Source organism: Neolamprologus multifasciatus, chromosome 23 (assembly GCF_963576455.1).
Source record: "Neolamprologus multifasciatus chromosome 23, fNeoMul1.2, whole genome shotgun sequence".
NCBI lineage: Eukaryota > Metazoa > Chordata > Actinopteri > Cichliformes > Cichlidae > Neolamprologus > Neolamprologus multifasciatus.
The window spans coordinates 38,110,978-38,128,250 of NC_140460.1; the positions used below are offsets into that span (position 1 = coordinate 38,110,978).

General features: G+C 45.6%; 1 protein-coding gene across 6 annotated transcripts in view; it reads left to right on the forward strand.

Moving 5' to 3' along the window:
- Positions 1-14,248, forward strand: part of LOC146492146 (interferon-induced protein 44-like) — a 41,909-nt gene extending 27,661 nt beyond the window's left edge. For 3 of the 6 annotated variants that reach the window (XM_085151147.1, XM_085151150.1, XM_085151153.1), the window contains 6 exons: positions 11,532-11,565; positions 12,079-12,274; positions 12,498-12,650; positions 12,748-12,919; positions 13,012-13,112; positions 13,321-14,248. In XM_085151147.1, coding sequence (XP_085007273.1) covers positions 11,532-11,565; positions 12,079-12,274; positions 12,498-12,650; positions 12,748-12,919; positions 13,012-13,112; positions 13,321-13,488 — 824 coding nt within the window. In that variant the 3' untranslated portion in view covers positions 13,489-14,248. The other 3 variants (XM_085151152.1, XM_085151148.1, XM_085151155.1) reach the window with 3 other exon arrangements.
- The last annotated feature ends 3,025 nt before the right edge of the window (positions 14,249-17,273 follow it).

Genomic DNA, 17,273 nt, shown 5'->3' on the forward strand with positions numbered 1-17,273 from the left:
TCCATTTTGTAACCGTCTGCTGAAATGATTTTGCCCACATAGCGAACCTCATTTTTAAACAAGTCACATTTATCAGGTCTTAGTTTTACTCCCCAAGCCTGCTGACATTTGAGAACTGATCTCAAATCTTCAATATGCCGCTCAAATGTTTGACTGTACACTAAAACATCATCTAAATATGGAGTGCATATTTTGTCCCTCAAGCCTTCTAAACTTTCCTCCATACTATGTTGGAAAGCTGAAGGCGCATTGGTGAGTCCAAATGGAATTCTATTCCATTCATACAGCCCCCAGGGTGTTGTGAAGGCGGTATATATTTTCGAGTCTTCGCTGATTTCACCTTGATAGTACGCTTTGCCTTGGTCAAGCACACTAAATCACGTATTGCCGCCAAGTCCATCAAGGATTTCCTGTATTCGTGGAATAGGGTGTTTGTCTGGAATGGTCTTTTTATTGAGGCCCCTATAATCGACACACAGTCTCAGGCCTCCATCCCGCCTCCTCACACACACTATTGGAGAGGCATATGGTGAGGTTGATTTGCGAATAGTCTTTTTTTAACAAGTCCTGAATGTGACTTTTTACTTCATCATAGAGAGCATGTGGGACCGCATTATAGGATTTGGCTACAGGAATCTGATCAGTGAGTTTGATATCCATTTTTAGATTTTTTATGTAACCAACTTCCTCTTTGTGTTTAGGAAATGCGCCTGACTCCTCCCTTAACATTTCCATGACAGCTGCCTGTTGTTCTGTGTTAAGGTGGCCCAAATTGACAGGTGGTTCCCAAGGCTCTTCTGGTAAGCTAGGTGAGTTCTGATTGTCTTTTTCTACAACCGAACCTATCTGAGCTTCTTTGAGATTCACAGGATAACTGTGTGTTACCCTCTCTATGTTACCTAGAAGGGTTTTAGGTGGCAAAACAATGTCATGTTTGGTAACATTAGTAACGTAGATATTGACTTTGCGGGTATTGCCTGATACAGACAGCAACTGGCAGTTAGATTTCAGACCCTCATCTAAAGACAGGTTTTCATCTGGCTCAAAAAGCATTTCACTTTTTACCTTTAAGTCTGTTTTGATGGAACAACTAAGGCCGTACATTTGTCCACTCGGTATGACAATAGCTTTGCGTCCTGATCTGACAGGATAAGTAACTATCTCGCTACTGGTGGTGTGGATAAGGTTCAACAGTGCTTCTGCTTTGTTTGATCCTACTCTTAGAGAGTTTCTGAGTAAAGACAAGCTTTCACTGGACTGAGTAGTGTCTTTTTTTTTTATCAGTTCCTCAATAGCCATCCATCCATCCATCTTCATCCGCTTTTATCCGAGGCCGGGTCGCAGGGGCAGCAGCCTAAGCAAAGAGGCCCAGACCTCCCTCTCCCCAGCCACCTCCTCCAGCTTATCCGGGGGAACACCAAGGCGTTCCCAGGCCAGCTGAGAGATATAATCTCTCCAGCGTGTCCTGGGTCTGCCCCGGGGCCTCCTCCCGATGGGACATGCCTGGAACACCTCACCCAGGAGGCGCCCAGGGGGCATCCTTGTCAGATGCCCAAACCACCTCAGCTGGCTCCTTTCGATGTGGAGCAGCAGCGGCTCTACTCTGAGCCCCTCCCGGATGGCCGAACTTCTCACCCTATCTCTAAGGGAGAGGCCAGCCACCCTTCGGAGGAAGCTCATTTCCGCCGCTTGTATCCGCGATCTCGTTCTTTCGGTCACTACCCACAGCTCGTGGCCATAGGTGAGGGTAGGGACGTAGATCGACCGGTAAATTGAGAGCTTCGCTTTTACACTCAGCTCCCTCTTCACCACGACGGACCGGTGCAGCGTCTGCATTACTGCAGCTGCAGCCCCAATCCGTCTGTCGATCTCCGGCTCCCTTCTCCCATCACTCGCGAACAAGACCCCGAGATACTTGAACTCCTCCACTTGGGGCAGGAACTCATCCCCGACCCGGAGTGGGCACTCCACCCTTTTCCGGCTGAGAACCATGGCCTCAGATTTGGAGGTGCTGATCCTCATTCCTGCTGCTTCACACTCGGCTGCGAACCGCTCCAGTGCGAGCTGGAGGCCCTCACCCGATGAAGCCAACAGAACCACATCATCCGCAAAAATCAGAGATGAGATTCTGAGGCCACCAAAGCGAAAGCCCTCCGCCACTTGGCTGCGCCTAGAAATCCTGTCCATAAAAATTATGAACAGAACCGGTGACAAAGGGCAGCCCTGGCGGAGCCCATCACCCACCGGGAACGAGTCCGACTTATTGCCGGCAATGCGAACCAAGCTCTTGCAACGGTTGTATATGGATCGAATGGCCTGTAGCAATGGGCCAGACACCCCATACTCCCGCAACACCTCCCACAGGACACCCCGAGGGACACGGTCAAATGCCTTCTCGAAGTCCACAAAACACATGTAGACTGGTTGGGCAAACTCCCATGCACCCTCAAGTATCCTCGAGAGGATGAAGAGCTGGTCCAGTGTTCCGCGACCAGGACGAAAACCGCATTGTTCCTCCTGTATCCGAGGTTCGACTAGCGGACGAACTCTCCTTTCCAGCACCCTGGCATAGACTTTCCTGGGGAGGCTGAGGAGTGTGATCCCCCTGTAGTTGGAACACACCCTCCGGTCCCCCTTCTTAAAGATGGGGACAACCACCCCGGTCTGCCAGTCCAGGGGTACTGCCCCTGATCTCCACGCAACATTGCAGAGGCGTGTAAACCAAGACAGCCCTACAACGTCCAGAGCCTTCAGGAACTCGGGGCGGACCTCATCAACACCAGGGGCTCTGCCACCAAGGAGTTGTTTAACTGCCTCAGTGACCTCGCCCCCAGAAATTGGCGGGTCATTCCCCTCATCCCCAGACTCTGCTTCCTCCTCGGAAGACGCGTCAGTGGGATTAAGGAGGTCCTCGAAGTATTCCTTCCACCGCCTGACAATTTTCTCAGTCGACGTCAGCCGCGCTCCGCCAGCACTGTACACAGTGGAGGTAGAGCACCGCTTTCCCCTCCTGAGACGCCTGACGGTTTGCCAGAATCTCTTCGAGGCAGTCCGAAAGTCTTTTTCCATGGCCTCTCCGAACTCCTCCCACACCCGAGTTTTTGCTTCAGCCACTGCCCGAGCCGCATTCCGCTTGGCCTGTCGATACCTGTCGGCTGCCTCCGGAGTCCCACAGGCTAACCAAGCCCAATAGGACTCCTTCTTCAGCCTGGTGGCTCCCTTCACCACTGGTGTCCACCATTTGGTTCGGGGATTACCACCACGGCAGGCACCAACCACCTTGCGGCCGCAACTCAATGCAGCAGCTTCGGCAATGGCGACACTGAACATGGCCCATTCGGACTCAATGTCCCCCGCCTCCCTCGGAATGCTGTTGAAGCTCTGCCGGAGGTGTGCGTTGAAGATCTCGCGGACTGGGGCCTCTGCTAGTCGTTCCCAGCACACCCTCACTACGCGTTTAGGTGCACCAGGTCTGTCCAGCGTCCTCCCCCGCCACCTGATACAACTCACCACCAGGTGGTGATCAGTTGACAGCTCAGCCCCTCTCTTTACCCGAGTGTCCAGAACATATGGTCGCAGGTCTGGTGATACGATTACAAAATCGATCATCGACCTACGGCCTAGAGCGTCCTGGTGCCACGTGCACTTATGGACACTCTTATGTTCGAACAAGGTGTTTGTTATGGCCAAACTGTGATTAGCACAGAAGTCCAATAACAAAGCACCGCTCGGGTTCAGATCAGGGAGGCCGTTCCTCCCAATCACGCCCCTCCAGGTCTCGCTGTCGTTACCCACGTGAGCATTGAAGTCTCCCAGCAGGACAACAGAGTCTCCAGGTGGAGCACCTTCCAGCACCCCACCCAGGGACTCTAAGAAGGCTGGGTACTCCGAACTGCCACTCGCGCATAAGCGCAGATGACAGTCAGGACCCGTTCCCCGACCCTAAGGCGCAGGGAACAAAGCCTCTCGTCCACCGGGAAAAACCCCAACGTACCGGCAGCAAGCCGAGGGGATATTAGAATACCCACCCCAGCCCGCCGCCTCTCACCAGGGGCAACTCCAGACTGAGACAGAGTCCAGCCCCTCTCCAGGAGACTGGTTCCAGAGCCCAAGCCATGCGTAGAGGTGAGCCGGACTATATCTAGCCGGTACCTCTCAACCTCACGCACTAACTCAGGCTCCTTCCCCACCAGAGAGGTGACATTCCATGTCCCTATTGCCAGTCTTGGCAGCCGGGGGTCAGTCCGCCAGGGCCTCCGCTCCTGGCCGCCACCCGGCACACAATGCACCCGACCCCTATGGCACCTCCTGCGGGTGGTGGGCCTGCGGGAGGATGGGCCCATGTCTCCTCTTCGGGCTGTGCCCGGCCGGGCCCCATGGACTAAGGCCCGGCCACCAGACGCTCGCCCTCGGGCACCCTCCCCGGGCCTGGCTCCAGGGCGGGGCCCCGGTAACCCTATCCCGGGCAGGGTAAACTGTTCCCTCGGTGTTCTTTTCATAAGGGTCTTCTGAATCGCTCTTTGTCTGGTCCCTCACCCAGGACCAATTTGCCATGGGAGACCCTACCAGGGGGCAAAAGCCCCCAGACAACATAGCCCCTGGGATCTCTGGGACACACAAACCCCTCCACCACGATAAGGTTGCGATTCACGGAGCATTAAACCCTATTATTGGTTTTTGCATCACATCCTGACATACTAGAATTGGAACCCAAACCTCATTCTGAGCTACAGCTTTTCCTCTCGGATCACAAAAGCTAAGGCTAACTTCTACCCAACCCTGGAAAGGGACTTCAGATCCATTTACGGCTCTCAAGTCTAAAAGTTCATCCTTACTTAGTAAATCACTGATGGGGTGAACTTCTAAGTGAGGTAAATTGTCTGATTTCCAGCATGCACTCATTATTGAAACTTGGGCTCCCGTGTCCCACAGTGCCTGTGTTTTGCAGTTGTTCATTCTACACCATACTAGACACTTTTTGCCCACGAGCTGTGCTACTTTTCTTTTTTTGGTACTCAGCTTGAACACGTTTGGGGGTTGGTTCCTAATTTTAGGATTTCCTGAGTCAGTTGGTGATGCATGGGATAAGCTTTGGGCCTTGGGAATGTTGTCACATTGGGACATTGGTGCTGAAGCTGTGGCTTGTCCCGCAGTCACAGCCCCGCCCAGTTTCCCTGCTTCTGAGCTCCCCTTACTTTATATCCTTTTGCCCAGTGAGAATCACTGCCACATTTGAAACAATGGTCACAGTCCCTGTTTTCTTGTTGACTTGCAGAGCATCGCCTTTTTGGTGTCTGAGCTGACTTTCTGTACACCCTGGCTTGCCTATCACCGTCACCACTTCTATCCCGTTGGACAGTTTGCACTAGTGAAGCTACTTGTCCTGTAAGTTCCCTGATTGCTGAGTTACTTTCCTCAATTTTTGCAAATAAGGAGTTATCTTTGAGGGATTTAGCTGGTTTTGTATCAGGCTGGCTTGTGCGGGGATCAGTAAGCGCTACATTCTGCTCAACTACATTTAGTCCTGTTCTAAATGACCTGTGGGCTTTTGCCTTTAACGCTCTCTCGCTTTCATTGTACTAGGCTGTTTGCATTTTCATTAATTAGAGTTCATCGCTACAGTTTTCATCCTGCAAATATACTCTAATTTCTGCTCTGACATTGTCATTTAGAAGACCCGTCCTAATGGACTGAAAACATTGACTTTGAACAAGTTCTTTATTGTACTTAAGCTAGACTGGGCGCGCTCAGATGCAAAAATAATTTTTTGACGCAAATCCAGCACTCTAAGAACTCAAGTGGCGTTTCATTTGCCCCCTGTGTAGCCTTGGTTAATTGCTGATACAGTACTGTTGCATCCGTTTCTGCATAATGGGCTTTTAGAACTTGTCTCAGACTGGTCAATGTGAGATCTTCTTTCCCTTCCAAATAGCTCCTCAGTTTTAACCCAGAACTGATGACACGTATGACAGCCTCCACAATCTCAGCTTCAGTTTTTAAGCCGCTTTCCATCTGGTGCTCTAAGCTACTGAAACTCAGCGTGTCTTTAGCTGTTGACTCACCCACATGTCCACTTATCCTGAAGTCTTTTCTGAATCCACCTGATGAAACATTACAGCAGCTGTTGCCAATGCTGTCTCTCCCCCTGTGCTGTGTTTCACCATCCAGCGACGTCCTCATGGCCACCTGCCGCTCTGCTGATGTCCCTTGAGCCGCCTGATGCTCCAGCAATGAGCAATGAGAGGAAGGCACTCACATCACTTAGTGATGACAACAACATTATCATCCTTCCGGCAGACAAGGGTAGGTGCACAGTATTGCTAAACCAGAAAGACTATCATGAGAAGATTTTGTCACTACTCAGTGATGAAAATACTTATGAGCCCCTGAAACGAGACCCAGGAAGTGGCTACAGGAAGAGGGTGATAGACTGTCTGAAGCAGTTAGAACAAGACAAGGCTATTGACCGGACCTCATACCACAGGCTATACCCAGGGGAATCTACACCAAGTCTGTATAGTTTACTGAAAATACATAAACAGGGTGCACCTTTAAGACCGATTGTCTGCATGATCAATTCTGTCACCTATAACATCTCCAAGTTTCTGGCTTTGATCCTCAACCCACTGGTGGGCAGCTCTGAACACCACGTCCAGAACACCCTGGATTTTGTTGAGAAGGTGAGAGATGTCATTATGGAGGCAGATGAATCCATGGTCTCGTACAACGTTACATCTCTCTTCACTTGCATCCCAGTCACGGAAGCGTTGGAGGTAGTCCATAAGAGATTACAGGATGACACCAACCTCAGCAACAGGACCACTCTCAGCATCGACCAAGTGTGTTTGCTTTTGGAACTGTGTCTTCATTCCACCTACTTCACATACAAGGGTCAGTTCTACAGGCAGAAACATGGTGTCATGGGCTCCCCAGTTTCACCCATCGTGGCCAATTTGTACATGGAAGAAGTGGAAAAGAGGGCTTTGCTATCCTACCCTGGAACACCACCAAGCGTGGTTATTCCAGCTGGACTTTTGTCAAAGCTGGAAAGGCACCTAAAGAAAGCTCCAGGACAACCGCTGCCCAAGCGAAAACCTGTAGTGATCCCATATGTGTCAGGAGTATCGGAACAGTTGAGACGCATTTTTTCGAAACACCGGGTCTCTGTGGCTTTTAAACCCCAAAACACGCTGTGCCAAAAATTGGTCCACCCCAAGGATCGGGTCCCCCAACACAAACAGAGTAACATAGTGTACGCTGTTAAGTGCCAGGAGGATTGCCAGGATTTATACATCGGGGAAACCAAACAACCTCTGGCGAAGCGGATGGCACAACACAGAAGAGCTACCTCGTCAGGCCAGGACTCTGCAGTCTATTTACACCTACAGGCTAGTGGACACTCTTTCAAGGATGAGGATGTAACATCCTGGACAGGGAAGAACGCTGGTTTGAGCGTGGAGTCAAGGAGGCCATTTACGTGAAAAGGGAAAGACCATCTCTGAATTGAGGAGGGGGCCTAAGGGTACATCTTTCGCCATCTTACAATGCTGTGATTGCAGCCATTCCCCAACTCTCTGTGAATGGTACTCATGGCCATTGATCAGTGGTCTTTGATAAGTGGGTTTTGGTCAGTGGTTGTTGATCAATGGTCATGAGAATTTGCATAATTATGATTAAGGAACTGACCTCACAGCCCATTGTTCCTTCAGTGGGCTGGTTTCAGTCATTATGCAAATGTACTGTTTATAAGATTGGGGAGTCCTGCAGTCAGCTGAGACTGAAGAAGTCACTTGGATGAGTGACGAAACATTTCTCCCAGAATACGCTACGTCCAGATGAACAGAATCAACTTTTGGAGACCAAGAATATTCTCTTCTTTTTTTCTTTTTTTTTTTTTTACAGAACATTTTTTTCTTTTCTTTTTGCCGTGACTGCCCTCTACTGGTGGAAAACATGTAGCAGCCAAAAACACAAACATAGCTGAACAGCCCAAATACCAACAGATTTATGCAATGTTTTAGACATATTTTAACTTTACACTTTACGAAGTGCTACATATAAGTATTGCTCGCTGCTGTTTAAAAGTTTGAGAGGAAAGAGTAGATATAAAAACAAACATCAAAGATGGGCTCAGTCTACGTATACATTTAATATCAGGTCAGCAACTACAGTGTCTGTGTCCTGGTCTAAGATCATATCTGTAAAATAGTATTTAGCCAACATGAGGAAGTTAAATAAAGTTGTGCCTATGACTTTAATACTGATGCTCATCAGGGAAAGACAAAGTGAGCTGTGTGGCAGGCTTGGTTAGGATCCAAATACTGGGCTTTGAGACAGAATAAGTAAGGAAAGACAGCAGCTTTATTGTTGGAAAATACATGCTAACACTAAGTACATGAACACTAAAAAGGAAACAAACATGAAATGAGCAAAACAAAGCAGGAGCACTAGAAGGTCATAAAACAAAACACGAGTCCAAAACCAAAAGAAGACAAAGAAGAAACACACCGGAGCTCGAGAAAACAAAGTCCAAAACAGAATACTTCAGGGGGCCGGCCGGGGGGCGACAACACAGGAGCCCGAACAGTCCAGGGGGCCGACCGTGCGGACGGCAACAACTCAGGCGAAGGGGGTCCGGGGGCCGACCGTGCGGACGGCAACATGCATGTAAAAGTCACTTATTAATGAAAAGCTGAAAAAGGAAGAACATGTGCAAGAAGGGTGTAGCTATTGCGGTAAACAGTGTGTTAAGTGGAGGAGTTGTACAGAGAGATGGCCACAGGTAGGAATGATTTTCTGTGTCGTTCAGTGGACTTCTCCCATCTTTCTAACTCCAATGTGTTCAGGTAAATAAGTTCCCAAATAAATAATCTGAATAAATAGCACATAAATAGTTATTTTCATTTCATCATTTTCATTTTTAGGATATGCTTTTAAGTCCCATTTATTTTATAAAGCCATCCTTGTGAAGCATGTCAGCCGTGTAATAAACCTTTGACCTGTCCACGTTGTTCCCTGCTGTCCACCCTATTACAGCTGGGATAGCACCAGCACCCCCATGACCCTGAGCTGGATAAGCGGAAGAGGATGTATGGATAGATATTTAGTGACTTAGGTTATCAATTCATACATGCCTCCAGGTAGATATACAAGTCCAAATAAGGAGTTGATGTTATTGTGTATTGTATTATTGTGTAGAGGTAATGTTTACCAGAGAGTGTTATCTGTAGTAATTACTGCTGTAATATCTACACCTGTTTTTGCAAACATATGTCAACCTACTGTTAGAGTGCCTCTTGAGTATTCGTTGGTCCACTAGAGGACAGTGTTGAGCCTCAAATGACCAATGTGATCCAATAAAGTGTTGATGCTGGAACACAATAAATAAAGATGAGACCAAAACAGCAGGGAGCAAATCAGTATTAGACGGGGAAGCATGGGGGTCAATATCAAGCACATGAGACTATCAAAGTAAAGCATGAACTAAAACACACACATGCAGCAAACAGGAAGGGAAATATGAGTGAATGGGAAAACAATGGACACAACTAAATAGGGAAACAGACAACCAGAGCACAAAGACACAAGACAGATACAGGGACACGAGTAGGAAACAGAAAGGGATGATAAAAGAAGGTAACTTGGAATAATAAAATCAAGTAGATGAACTACCTTATAAACAGAAACTACAGAGGATATAATAAGTTCTAAAGGAAATTAAGTAAAACTAATATACAAAAAGCCAGAACAAAACACAATAAATTCTCAAAACCACCAGGAACATACAGTAGAAGAAAAACTTGAGAATAATTAACAAAGAAAACTATGAATACTAAATCAGAATGAAAACACAACTGGAGTGGAGGTAAAAAGGTAATTAAAACTACATCAGAGGCTAAAACTGAAAACGCTGGTTACAAAACTCAGGATTATGACAGAAGTAAGTTTTTAATTTTAAGAAATAGGTGTTAGTGACACATACACATTAAGAAGCTATGCAGCAACAACTACATTAGACTGGCATCAGATAGAGCGAATAATAGAAGTCACATGACCCAAAGAGAAAGTGAAAGGACATTTATAAATCCAAAGTCACACATCATCTACATCAGTGTGAACAACAACCAAGACACGCCAACTTCACAGCACAGTTGGGCATTCAGGTACGGTAACACTGTGTTAATAATCCAATGCAGGAAATCCAGTTATTAAATTATTAAATTGACCTTTATTGAGTCATCTCACATTTGGTTGACATGTGTCAAGTTAAAATAATTTAATTTCAAGAAGAATTTAAAGAATTTACTGTTTTATAATTTACTGTCTTTTTTGCTTGTTTAATTCACAGATAGTTGATGACAAAAAAATGTTGAATATTAAAAAAATATTTTCGGGTAAGCAGTTTTTTTCATTTTATATTCATTGTTGGTGGTTTTCTTCATCCTTCTCTTTTGATTTGCCCTATATTGTCATGTTTGTGAAGCTCTCGTGGGTTTAACATGTAATATTGAGCTACACAAGTAAAACTGGCTTGACTTGACTGAACAGTTTTGAAATCAGGAAATACTGGAGACTCGAGTGATCTTGATCTGAATTTGTTATAGATGTTTGCAAAATTATTTTACAACAGAAAAGTTACCATAATGTCCTTTGGTTTGAAAGTGGCAAAAAGTAACATTTCAATTGCCTGGAAAATCTAATAGAACTGAACTGAATATGGAAAAGTGTTGCTAACATGTTTTTACTTTGTCATATTTCAATTGCAGGAAATCGCTCACCACCTTCTCGTAAGATATTTAAAATATGATACAAAATCTTGAAGACAAAACTTGAGGCTTTTACACACTGGACGTGTAAAATCTGTGAAAATATTTCCAATCTTAAAAATATTGTTCGGACTCATCTGTTCTTCTTGCAGCTGTTCACACTGACCGTTTGAGCTGAACAATTCTAGGAAATGTAAACAAGCAGGCAGAGCAACGTTACTGAAATCCACGGGTAAAAAGCAGAATTGATGAAATTATTTATTTATTTATTTTTGCAATCCAAGATCGATTTGTCTGATTTTTTGGATCTGAATAAAATGACCTGAATAACAAGGCCACTGCGTCAGACAACAAGTGCACTCTAAACTCACACGGCACGCCTACTGAATACACAATCAAATGGAAATAGTCACATAATACTATTTACCTCAGACACACAGCTACACAATGCGGCTCAGTAAAATAATTTCCCTGCCTCGCCTCAAACTGTCCCACTGACATCCAGAACTATGTACGAACAAACAACTTCAGCTCCTGGATCCAACCGTTAAATTCTCCCTGCTGCTGTTTTCTTAGTTTCTTACTTTTTCAGCTCATCATCGTTTGACGTTGGGTTCAATTTTAGTTTTCACAGTTCGTTTATTGAGGAGGAATTGTCCTCAAAAACACAACGCGTTCAGTGTGTAACAGCCTTAACACATAATGTGTAATTAATTTAAAATGTTGCCCTTCCAGTGCGGCTCAATTAACATTTTCACTTTACAGTGTTAGAGGTAGAAGAGAGGAGCATACCATGGGGGTGAGTATTAAGAGTGTGGTTGCTTAGAGAGGTGTACTAAAATTATTAAGATTAACCATTTAATTTCACCTGTGTTAATCCCAGAGTCACAATTTTATATCACAAAATCAATCTCTTTTGACCTGTTTGATCATTGTGGTAACTTATGTTTAATGTTTGTTCAATTTGACTTTAAAACCATCTGTGGGTGTCACATTTTTGCTCATTCTGATGTCAGTGTAAGTGATTCTCTGCTGAAGTATTAAATATTATACATTCAAATTGTTACAGCAGCACAAACCTCTGAGTCACAATGTGGAATTCACATAGTTTCACATGGTGACACAGAAATGCTTATTTGGTTATTTCAGGCTTCTGAAATTGCAGGTAGTAGAAAACAGATGTTAGCTTGTCTCAGTAGTACACCCCTCAAGTGTTTTGTTTGTTTGTTGTGTTATTTTGTGTTTGTTCATAACACTGTTGTGTAAACTGTAAGTGCACACTAAATCCTATTGTAATTTTCTTTATGAACAGTGAAAGAGAGCGAGAACTGAAGCTTGTCAGAGATTACAAGCCTCACAAAGATGTCCAGCATCTCAGAATCATGCTTCATGGACCACCAGGTGCTGGAAAGTCCAGCTTCATCAACTCTGTGGACAGTGCTTTAAGAGGCAAAATCGCAACTCGAGCTTCAGCAGACGCAACCTCTGGTGACAGTTTCACCATTGCAGTATGTATGAGGATGCATCTATTCTTATCATAGTTGCACACTCATTTCGTTTAAGGTTTTCTATGACTACAGGAGCACACTGCAGTGGTAGCTGCTTTATAAGCATTAAACTATAAACCAGTGAAAAATAGTCAGCACAACTAGTGTGTAAATTATTTTGAAAACTCTTTAGGATCTTTAGTATCTGGCACTAATATAACAACACCACATTTTTTATTTAAAGTACAGGACATTTAAAATTCAGAAAGGAAATCCAGAAACTTTTTACCCTTTTGTCTTCACTGACACCATGGGGCTTGAGAGGGGCGCTGAGAAAGGAATTCATGTGGAAGACATCAAACTTGCCATTAGTGGACATGTCAAAGAAGGTTACATGGTATGATGTTTTTCATCCAGATGTTTGTGCACAGTCTGTGATACAGAAACTGTATCGTGCAAAAAGGTTTAAGGGATTTTGCTTTTTTTTTCCCCAGTTCAAACCCACAGCTCTCTTGCGTGAATCAGATCCTAACTACAACAGTTCTCCTACTTTCGATGACAAAGTCCACATACTGGTTGTTGTTATTCCAGCTGACACAGTGAGCATAATCAGTGATGAAACATGGAAGAAGATGAAAGAAGTCAGACGACATGCTCGTGACAAAGGTGAGAGCAGATGTTCTACATGTATGATGTCACGATTTCAAATAGTAGAAAAACATGAGATAAAATGATTGCATTGGTTTCTGTATTGGCAGGGATCCCACAAATAGCTGTTATCACTAAAATTGATGAAGCCTGTCCTGAAGTCAAAAAAGACATAAAGAACGTCTACAGGAGCAAGCACTTGAATCAGCTGGTATGTTCCAGGACTTTCATAAGTTTCACGAGTTTGTAGACAGTTTACACATGAATATAACATCTCTAATTCAGCTGTACATTTCAGTATATTTGAACTGAAACCTCAGATATAATGAGTACAAATATTTGAATAAGTAATTTATAATTATATCACTAGTGCAACAATACAGTTTCAGTTTTTTAAATGTAATATTGTTTAAACTTAGATGGACACAGTGAACAGGGACCTGGGTATTCCACTGAACTGCATCTTCCTCGTGAAGAACTACCACAAAGAAAGTGATACGAATAACAACGTGGATTCACTGATACTGAGTGTACTGAAAAAGATCATTGACTATGGAGAGGACTACCTGAATGACGTACAATCCTGACCTGTAATCAATGTGTGAGGGAGCTAGAAAATGAAAATGTTCAGTTACTCTTCAAGTGATTTTGCTCATGTTTCATTTGCCATCGCTACAGTCACACAAAAAGGGTGTGAAAAGAAACTTCTTTTCTTTTGCAAATTAAATCCAAATAAACTTCAAGGAAAATCAGCACATGTACTTTTTGCTATTTACGGTATATTCAAAATGGTAACTGCACGAAGAATGACAAATATATGTTTGTAAACTGCTATCTGCCGTGTAACTCAAAAAAATCATTTTAACCTTTGATGTAAGACTCTCCTCTGTGAATCAGTGATTTCTTGATTAAAGAACTGTAATTTAAGTTGGATAAGTGGTAGAGGATCGATGAATAGATTAGGGCTGTTCGATATAACGATATATATCGGATGACGATATAAAAATGTCTATCGTTTCATTTTATGCTATCGTTTGTTTTGTGGTGTCGCAAAATAAACTGTTTACAGCAACAAATTTTCATTGTTTTGATGGTCACTGTAGTGGCTATATTCATTTCTTAAAGTTTTCTCTTTCTCTTATATTTAATATAACCACACTACAGACGGACAAGCCTGTTTTTATGCGTTGTCGTTAGCAACAACGACGGTAACACCATCGCATGTCCGCTTGTTTATGTTCCACATAAACCTTTCACAATAAAGCTCAAGATCCTGTTGAGACTTTTCAAAATAAACTGAATCACGTGAAAGAGCAGATTATTTACGGATGAGAAGTAAAAAAGAGCCGCCAGGTGCTAAAAAATAAAGCTTAGACTCAAACGTTAGAACAGGCTTTTCCCCGCAGCACGCCGTGTAATAAATACTCACAAAGAAAACGGCGGCCGTTACAACTTATGTCTAAAAATGTATCGTTTCATGCATCGGTTAAAACACTCGACTCCAGGTACACGACGCCCAGCTGGAAACACTTCCCACAAGTCGAGCTGCCTGAGATTCACAGAATTTACAGAAAATGTTACATTTTTGTGATTTATATCGTTATCGGGACAATAGAATTCTTATATCGGGATATGAGATTTTGGTCATATCGCACAGCCCTAGAATAGATATTTAATTACTTAGGTTTTCAACCCATACAAGCATCCAGTTAGATATATAAGTCCAAATCAGGATATGTGCTTAGTCCCCCCCTTGGCTATGCATTTGAGAGCTTAATCAGATGGTACAGATCATCTGTCCTCTAGTCACAGTCGGACTACTATTCATGAAACTAGTAAGTTTTCCTACTCAGCTTTTTGTTTAATTATTTCCATTTACAGTAAACTCAGCCACGCTGATACTTTGTTACTACTGTCAGTGTGAGAGTAAGAACATTGTAGGAATAAACAGTGTATAAGTATTGCTCGCTGCTGTTTAAAAGTTTGAGAGGAAAGAGTAGATATAAAAACAAACATCAAAGATGGGCTCAGTCTACGTATACATTTGATATCAGGTCAGCAATTACAGTGTCTGTGTCCTGGTTTAAGATCATATCTTTAAAATAGTTTTTAGCCAACATGAGGAAGTTGAGGAGTACTCCTCCGTGAATTGCAACCTTATCGTGGTGGAGGGGTTTGTGTGTCCCAGGGATCCCAGGGGCTATGTTGTCTGGGGGCTTTTGCCCCCTGGTAGGGTCTCCTATGGCAAATTGGTCCTGGGTGAGGGACCACACAAAGAGCGATTCAGAAGACCCTTATGAAAAGAACACAGAGGGAACAGTTTACCCTGCCCGGGATAGGGTTACCGGGGCCCCGCCCTGGAGCCAGGCCCGGGGAGGGTGCCCGAGGGCGAGCGTCTGGTGGCCGGGCCTTAGTCCATGGGGCCCGGCCGGGCACAGCCCGAAGAGGAGACATGGGCCCATCCTCCCGCAGGCCCACCACCCGCAGGAGGCGCCATAGGGGTCGGGTGCATTGTGTGCCGGGTGGCGGCCAGGAGCGGAGGCCCTGGCGGACTGACCCCGGCTGCCAAGACTGGCAATAGGGACATGGAATGTCACCTCTCTGGTGGGGAAGGAGCCTGAGTTAGTGCGTGAGGTTGAGAGGTACCGGCTAGATATAGTCGGGCTCACCTCTACGCATGGCTTGGGCTCTGGAACCAGTCTCCTGGAGAGGGGCTGAACTCTGTCTCAGTCTGGAGTTGCCCCTGGTGAGAGGCGGCGGGCTGGGGTGGGTATTCTAATATCCCCTCGGCTTGCTGCCGGTACGTTGGGGTTTTTCCCGGTGGACGAGAGGGTTTGTTCCCTGCGCCTTAGGGTCGGGGAACGGGTCCTGACTGTCATCTGCGCTTATGCGCCGAGTGGCAGTTCGGAGTACCCAGCCTTCTTAGAGTCCCTGGGGGGGGTGCTGGAAGGTGCTCCACCTGGAGACTCTGTTGTCCTGCTGGGAGACTTCAATGCTCACGTGGGTAACGACAGCGAGACCTGGAGGGGCGTGATTGGGAGGAACGGCCTCCCTGATCTGAACCCGAGCGGTGCTTTGTTATTGGACTTCTGTGCTAATCACAGTTTGGCCATAACGAACACCTTGTTCGAACATAAGAGTGTCCATAAGTGCACGTGGCACCAGGACGCTCTAGGCCGTAGGTCGATGATCGATTTTGTAATCGTATCACCAGACCTGCGACCATATGTTCTGGACACTCGGGTAAAGAGAGGGGCTGAGCTGTCAACTGATCACCACCTGGTGGTGAGTTGTATCAGGTGGCGGGGGAGGACGCTGGACAGACCTGGTGCACCTAAACGCGTAGTGAGGGTGTGCTGGGAACGACTAGCAGAGGCCCCAGTCCGCGAGATCTTCAACGCACACCTCCGGCAGAGCTTCAACAGCATTCCGAGGGAGGCGGGGGACATTGAGTCCGAATGGACCATGTTCAGCGTCGCCATTGCCGAAGCTGCTGCATTGAGCTGCGGCCGCAAGGTGGTTGGTGCCTGCCGTGGTGGTAATCCCCGAACCAAATGGTGGACACCAGAGGTGAAGGGAGCCACCAGGCTGAAGAAGGAGTCCTATCGGGCTTGGTTAGCCTGTGGGACTCCGGAGGCAGCCGACAGGTATCGACAGGCCAAGCGGAATGCGGCTCGGGCAGTGGCTGAAGCAAAAACTCGGGTGTGGGAGGAGTTCGGAGAGGCCATGGAAAAAGACTTTCGGACTGCCTCGAAGAGATTCTGGCAAACCGTCAGGCGTCTCAGGAGGGGAAAGCGGTGCTCTACCTGCACTGTGTACAGCGCTGGCGGTAGAGCAGGTCACCTACTGATCGGAAGGTTGGGGGTTCAATTCCTGGCTTCACCTAGTCTGCATGCCAAATATCCTTGGGCAAGATACTAACCCCAAATTGCTCTCCGATGCATCTATCGGAGTATGAATGTGTGTGTGAATGTTAGCTAAAAAAAGCACTTAGACAAATGTGCTTGTGTGAATGGGTGAATGCACAAGTTGTATAAAGCACTTTGAGTGCTCAGAAGAGTAGAAAAGCACTATATAAGAACCAGTCCATTTACTATTATTACAGAGAACGGCATGTTTTTTTTGTTTTCATATTTTAATTTATATTTAATTGTGTTGGGATTTGCGGTATTTTGCATTGGTTTATATGGAACCCAAAGGGAAGAAATGCTTCACCATTAAAATGAAGTTGGTTTGGAAACATATTCAGCTATGCTTCATCTCCTGCTTTGCGTTTGTGTGGGCGCCCGTGCTAGCAGTGTCCAAGCCTTGTTTTTGTTTTTTTTCCCTTTTCACAACCCCCCCCCCCCCCCCCCCCCAGGGGGCGGGCCCC